At 66.1% G+C, this 6,889-nt stretch overlaps 2 protein-coding genes across 2 annotated transcripts; both read left to right on the top strand.

The window, feature by feature from the left end:
• Positions 1–845: 845 nt before the first annotated feature.
• Positions 846–2,155, top strand: EMIHUDRAFT_420673 (hypothetical protein). Its single transcript, XM_005757719.1, has 3 exons — positions 846–1,316; positions 1,477–1,547; positions 1,616–2,155. The coding sequence occupies exons 1-3, from the start codon at positions 872–874 to the stop codon at positions 1,973–1,975; spliced, it is 876 nt and encodes a 291-aa protein (XP_005757776.1). The 5' UTR covers positions 846–871; the 3' UTR covers positions 1,976–2,155.
• A 1,336-nt stretch (positions 2,156–3,491) lies between these two features.
• EMIHUDRAFT_199011 (hypothetical protein) lies at positions 3,492–6,344 on the top strand (the record flags this gene model as incomplete). Its single annotated transcript, XM_005757718.1, has 2 exons — positions 3,492–3,728; positions 5,949–6,344. 2 exons carry the CDS (start codon positions 3,492–3,494, stop codon positions 6,342–6,344), a joined length of 633 nt encoding a protein of 210 aa, XP_005757775.1.
• Between the last annotated feature and the right edge of the window lie 545 nt (positions 6,345–6,889).

Raw genomic sequence — 6,889 nt, 5'->3', positions numbered from 1 at the left:
GTGAGCTCAGCCAGCGGCTGGGGCTCGACTCGATCGACATGTACATCGCCCGCCGCCAGCTGCGCTGGCTCGGCCACGTCGCGCGCATGGACTACGACCGGCTGCCGCGCCGTCGAGCCGCGCCGCATGCTCTCCGCGTGGGTGCCCCACCGGCGGCCCATCGGTGCGCCGCGCATGACTTACGGGCGGTCGATCTTCAAGGCACTCGCGAAATTCGGCATCGACTCGGCGCGCTGGCATCTACTCGCGGCTGATCGCGCTGCGTGGCGCGAGACGCTGCGGTCAGGCCTCGCCCCGGCCGAGTTCCGCCCGCCTCCGGCTCCTCCGTCGCCCGAGCGCATCTCGCGCACTAAACCCGTGCGGGGCTGCACCGCGGCCACGATGGCCCGCGTTAGCGCTTCGCTGCGCCTCTTGGCTTGAGTCAGGCTTCGGGCCTGGCCTAATCGCTCGCGCGCGGGTGTGCCTGCTTGGCTCAAGCCAAACAACAACAAACACTTATGGCTCTCTGATGCCCAATGCGTGCACTCGTCCCTCTCTGTATGTGTGGGTTCGTGTGTGTGCGGGGGCCCTCCTTGTCTCTGCCTAGACAGTGTGAGGTAACACCTACCTACCTACCTACCTACCTCCCTCTCTCTCTCTCTCTCTCTCTCTCTCTCTCTCTCTCTCTCTCTCTAATACCCGTAATCCAGTATGCTGCCGATTTTGCTGATTTTGGCCCCCAAACAGCCTCAGACTCGGTCCAAAAGAGTTTCCCGGGAAATCGAAAGGAAAGGAAAAGAAAAGGAAGGGCGTGTGTGAGAAGCTTCTCACTCAGATGACGAACCTCTGGGCTGACCTCTAGCTATCTGCGCTCCCCATTTGCTTGCTACCCATGTCAAGACGCATCTACCTCATGGTTTTGCTCACTCTTCTTCCGGCTTCGGGCCACCTCGTCGGCGGCGGGCGCCATCCGGCGTCGCGGATACGCGCCCCCGGCGCGCGCGCCGACGGCGCCGCCGCAGCCCCCACGTTTGAGAGCAAACTCCGTCACTTTGCGCCGGCCGCGGATCTCCCCGCGCTGCGGACCGAGGCAGCGAGGCTTGAGAACGATCTGCAGTCGGCGGTGGAGGAGCAGGACTTTGCCGCCGCCGCGATGCTTCGCGACGACATTTCCCAGCTGCGGCAAAAGGACCCCGCTTTTCTCGCCAGCAACCTGCGCGAGCGGCTCGAGGCGCTGGTGCGGCGCGAGTCCTACGGCGAGGCGGCGACGACGCGCGATCAGCTGCTTGTGCTGCGGCGGTTTCAACCGCAGTACCAGCTCGCCGGCTTGTGGAAGGGTGCGATGCCACGCCAACCGATCCCCCCTCCCCCTCTCGCCCCCCCCTGCCCCCGGCCGCGCGGTCGTGCTCTGAAGCGGCGTTCCCAGCCGCCCGCGCCCCCCCCGCCAGCCCCGCCCGGAGTTGCTGCGCGCGCGCTGACCCAGGCCTCGCTCCGCAGGGAACTATCCCAACCACGGCGAGGCGACGATCAAGATTCACTATGAGGGCGATACCCTCGTCGCTGTCAAGGTGCCCCCTCTCCCCTCGTGCAACCCCCCCCCCCCTCTCCTCCTGAACCCCATTCGCCCTCCGCCCAGGTGACGGGCGACGAGCACGTGCCCGCCGGCGAGACCACTTTCCGCGCCGATCTGACGACGCCCTACCAGGAGCCCGCCGCCGTCGAGGCTGTCGAGGAGGACCTTGTCGGCGTGAGGGTGGAGGTGGTCTCGGTCGGCTCGGACGGGACGTCGCAGCAACGCGAGGTGGAGCGGTACCAGGGGGAGGGGCGCATCGCGGCGCGCGGCTTCCAGCACGCCCACTACGTGCCTGGCCAGCTCTTCCTGATGGACAACGACGTGATTGGCTTTCTCTGGCTGCAGCTTGGGACCTTTGTCGTCTTCAACCGTGTGCAGGACGGGCCCGACGAGATGATTGAGCGGCGCGCCGTCGACGCCTAGGATGCGTTATGCACCCGTTTTTTCGCTCATGGTGCCACATGATTGATAGGACCGATGCCCGAACCAGAACCTTGTGTTGTACCGTAACCGTTGTGTTTGTGCAGAGAGATGTATGAGAGATGGAGAGGGCCCGCGGTACGGGGTTTCTTTTTCTACTTCTTTCCTCCAACTTGGGGAGAGAGAGATTTTTAGAAGCCAACATGCAAGTTGCAACAAGAAATCAAAAGTTTTTCTCGAGAAGTTTTTGTGTTTGAAAAAAGGAAACTCTGGGCCGGCGCGGGGGCCCCAGAGGGTGTCCATGCGGGGGGGAGATGGGGTCCCCTGGCCCGCCGCAGGCGCCGATTTTTTGGAGTTTTTTTTTCGCGATTTTTTACTTGTTTTCATGGGAATTCGGCGTACTTGCGGCCATGCTATCACGCCTTGCGACAGCCTGTCGGCGCTGCTGCCCGTGCCCCATGATGCACAATTGATCACCTGCATAGCCCTCCCGCCCCACGCCCTGCGCCTCACGCCTCGCGTCCCACGCACGCCCCGCGCCCCGCGCCCCCACGCCCCTCACCTCGCGCCTCACGCCTCCATCCCCACCCTCTCAGGCATTTCTCATCCCCGCTACTCGCCGACTCCTCCTCCCCCGCATGACCGACGACTACCCGTCCTTCAGCGACTCCTCCCTCCTCGGCGCCAACGTCTACTACCGGGGGACCGTCGCCCTCCGGGCGTACTGGAACGATCCCAGCGGCACACGTCTACAAGGGGGGACTCCGAACGGCCGCACATGCTTGGCATGTCGGCTAACTAGGTAGGTCATAGACCTTCCCGAACCCCGCATGTCCGCATCGGGGGAGGGCGGCTCGTAACTGAGGTTCGCCGTCAGGGACAGTCGTCCTCCCCTCAACCCGACGAGAGTGGGCGGGCAGTCCTCGTGGCTGCAGTCGCGCTTCCGAGCCGACTCCGCCCCTCTCTCCACCCGGCCATTCCAACGGCCAGGCCGCTCGCTTAAGGCTGATTGGCTAGACGAGCGGCCTACCTCCATGGGGCTGTTGGCACGGGGGGAGGTGTCAATCACGCTCCCGGGACGCCGGAGAGATCGGGTTGGTCTCCCCCGCCTTCAGCCCTGACCCGACGGGGACGCCACCACCCTCGCCCAGGGATCTACAACGCTGTCTTAAGGTCCGACCTGTGGGCTCCGGCCTGCGCTCGGCACCGGGCACCGCCTCGGTATACAAAACGCGCCTGCGGGCGGACCCTCACAGATCACAGATCACCTGCATAGCTCGCGGCCTTAGTACCCAGCATTCAGTGACGACCTGATCGTACGGCCAGTAGGAAGGTGTCCTTCCAGCTGCGTGCACGCTTCTGGCGCAATGCGCGTCACCTCGGATTGGCTGCTGGCACTCTCGAGGCTATGCCTACACAGCCTCGCGCGCATGGGCAGTCAAGAGGGACCACGCACCTTCTCAGGACAGCGCCGGTGCCTCTCCCTTGGACCGGCAAACGTGGTGGTCTCGTGTCACCAATGTGGGACCAGTGCGGCATCGCGCCGATCGACAGCTCTGAACTGCGCCTCACCACTGACCGGGAAGGCCGCCAAGTGGGCCAGCACAGGTCGCACATTGTGGCAGCAGTCAGCAGTGCATGGCTGATAGCTAGAGCAGCAGCGTCAGGGTCGCAGGGTCGGATCGTGTCAAGCCTCTCGCCCGGCCGGCCGCGTGCAGACGTCGGCCTGTCTGCTGTCTGGAGTGATCTGTCGGCGGTCAGTACGACCGATCAGGTCGGACGTCGGAGTTTTCTGATGGTTGGAGGGTCTATCTGTATGTACTCCTCGAGATCTCTCCAAATCTGCCCTCTAATCAACCGTAATCATTCGGGAAGTCGGTGCTAATAGAGACTAATAGAGCCGGAGCCCCGTTTCCGCACTGCGGCGCGGCGCACGGTGCCTCCGGGGGGCCCCGCGCCGGCCCAGAGGAAATCGATGTGATGTGCAAAGCATACAAGAAGGGGAGAAGGAAGAGGTAGAGGCGACTGCTTTTTCTTTTCGCTTTCTCTTCTTTCTTGTTGCAAACTTACGATGCACAGCTCGGCTGCTGCCGCGCAGCCAGGGTTTCTTTTTCTCCGCAAAGAGCCGGAACCCTGAATGGTGGCGGGCAGCATCTTTGGCAAGGCGGGTGGAGCGAGTGACGCGGCCTCTTCCAGCTCTCTGGGCAGCCTTCCCGCAAAGGCGGCGAAAGCGGTTGTAAAAGGCGACGAGGCGGCGCTGCTGGCGTGGCTTGACAGCGGCGGGCGGGTCAATGCGACTGGCGGGACGGGCGATGTGAGCGGCGTCACCGCGCTGATGCTCGCCGCCAGCAGCGGCCACGAGCGGGTGGTCGAGCTGCTGCTGCAGCGCGGCGCAGAGATCGACATGCGGAGCAGCAAAGGCGGCACCGCGGTCATGTACGCCGCCCAGCGGGGCCGCGAGCGGGTGGTCGAGCTGCTGCTGCAGCGCGGCGCAGAGGTCAACAAGCAGAGGAGCGACGGCGACACCGCGCTGATGGACGCCGCCGGCTACGGCCACGAGCGGGTGGTCGAGCTGCTGCTGCAGCGCGGCGCGGAGATCAACCTACAGAGCAGCAGCGGCAGCACCGCGCTGATGGTCGCCGCTTTCGAAGGCCACCCCGCCGTCGTGCTCCGCTTGCTGCGGGCTGGCGCAGACGCGTCGGCGCGCAGTGCGAGCGGCAAGACAGCGCTGCAGCTGGCCAAGGAGAAGGGCCACGCCGCGTGCGTCGAGGCCTTCAGGCAGCACGTCGCGGAGGTGACTGCGAGCCAGCGCGAGGCGGCGGCGGGCGGCGCGGGCGGCGCTTCCTCGGGCGAGGCGGTGGCGGGAGCGAGTGCCGCGGCCTCTTCCGGCTCACTGGGCAGCCTTCCCGCAGAGGCGGCGAAAGCAGCTCTCCAAGGCGACGAGGCGGCGCTGCTGGCGTGGCTCGACAGCGGCGGGCGGGTCAATGCGACTTGCGGGGATTACGATGTGAGCGGCATCACAGCGCTGGCGCTAGCCGCCCAGGAGGGCCACGAGCGGGTGGTCGATCTGCTGCTGCAGCGCGGCGCGGAGGTCAACCTGCAGAGCAGCAAAGGCTGCACCGCGCTGATGGACGCCGCCGGCAAAGGCCACGAGCGGGTGGTCGAGCTGCTGCTGCAGCGCGGCGCGGAGATCAACCTGCAGAGCAGCAGCGGTTTCACCGCGCTGATGATCGCCGCCCCGCACAGATTCGAGCGGGTTGTCGAGCTGCTGCTTCAGCGAGGCGCGGAGATCAACCTGCAGAGGAGCGACGGCGGCACCGCGCTGATGCTCGCCGCCCAGGACGGCCACGAGCGGGTGATCGAGTTGCTGCTGCAGCGCGGCGCGGAGATCAACATGCAGAACAGCGGCGGCGGCACCGGGCTGATGGGCGCCGCCAGCCAAGGCCACGAGCGGGTGATCGAGCTGCTGCTGCACCGCGGCGCGGAAATCAACAAGCAGAACAGCGCAGGCGTCACCGCGCTGATGGGCGCCGCCAGCTACGGCCGCGAGCGGGTGGTCGAGCTGCTGCTGCAGCGCGGGGCGGAGATCAACCTGCAGAACAGCAAAGGCCGCACCGCGCTGGTGATCGCCGCCGCCAACAACCACCCCGCCGTCGTGCTCCGCCTGCTGCGGGCGGGCGCGGAGACGACGGCGCGCGCTGCGAGCGGCAAGACGGCGCTGCAGGTTGCCAAGGAGAAGGACCACGCCCAATGCGTGCGCGTCCTCGAGGAGCATGCGGCGGCGGAGGCGGCGGCGGAGGCGGCGGCGAGGGAGGCGGAGAGAGCGGCGGCAGAGGCGGAGGCGACGCGGCATGCCGAGGCGCTACTGGCGGGGGAGGAGGCGGAGAAGGAGGCGGGGGAGCGCGCCAAGGGCAAGAAGGGGAAGAAGAAGAAGAAGAAAGGGAAGGGCGGGGGGGGCGGCGCTGGGCCGTCGCAGGAGCCCGAGGATGAGGCAGCGCTGGCGGCGAGAGAGGATGCGGAGTTGGCGGCGGCGCTCGAGGAGAGCGCGAGGCTGGAGGTCGGGGCAACGCGTGCGGCGGGGGATCAGGTGCGAGTCGCCGAGGGCGCTTCGTCACCGGCGGCGGAGGCGCCGCCTGAGGGAGAGGAGGAGCCGCCGGACGACTTTATCTGCCCAATCACGACCGAGGTCATGAGCGACCCGGTGATGGCGGCCGACGGGCATGCCTACGAGCGGTCGGCGATCGAGCGCTGGCTCGCGACCAAGTCGACGAGCCCTCTGACGGGCGGCGCGCTCGAGCACCCATACCTCACCCCCAACCACATGCTGCGCCGTCAGATCCGGGACTGGGAGGGGGCGCGCAAGGCAGTTTGACCACGCATCCACCCGCGCACCAGCACCACCCTAGTTCCACGGGGTGCTGATGGGCGTCTCCCTCGCCCCCTGGGTAGAGTAGGGCGCTCGCGGAGATGAAGCTGCGGCCCGAAACCCCCCTTTTCTTCTGCACACACAGCACACCGCAACGAGGGAGAGAGCGTGCGGTGTGCGCGCGAAGATCCTAGCACCTAGCTGCACGCCGGGCGCGGGGCGTACGGCATTACGTGTGTTGCGTTCGTTCGGTGTAAATCTCACGCAAAATAATGATACACACCGATGTCGAGAACGAGAGCGATCGTATAGTTCGTACAGGGTCGGTCAGGTGGAACAGGCGTGAGACACAAGTGACGGACAAAATTTTGCCTACACAAGGCCCGTCCTAGCGCTACGCGCGACACCGCACGGGTCACGGCGCTGCTGCCTCGCTGCTGCACCGCTGGGAGCGGGAGCCTGCAGCCCTTTGACGGGAGCGGTTCTGATGGATGGGGGGACGGCGTCGAAAAGAGCCCTTGAAAGAGCCTGTTTACGTAAAGAGCCTGCAG

The sequence above is a fragment of the Emiliania huxleyi genome, assembly GCF_000372725.1.
Source record: "Emiliania huxleyi CCMP1516 unplaced genomic scaffold EMIHUscaffold_9, whole genome shotgun sequence".
Classification (NCBI taxonomy): Eukaryota; Haptophyta; order Isochrysidales; family Noelaerhabdaceae; genus Emiliania; species Emiliania huxleyi.
The sequence above is the reverse complement of the archived record's forward strand: the minus strand, read 5'-3'. Positions and strand labels throughout refer to the sequence as shown.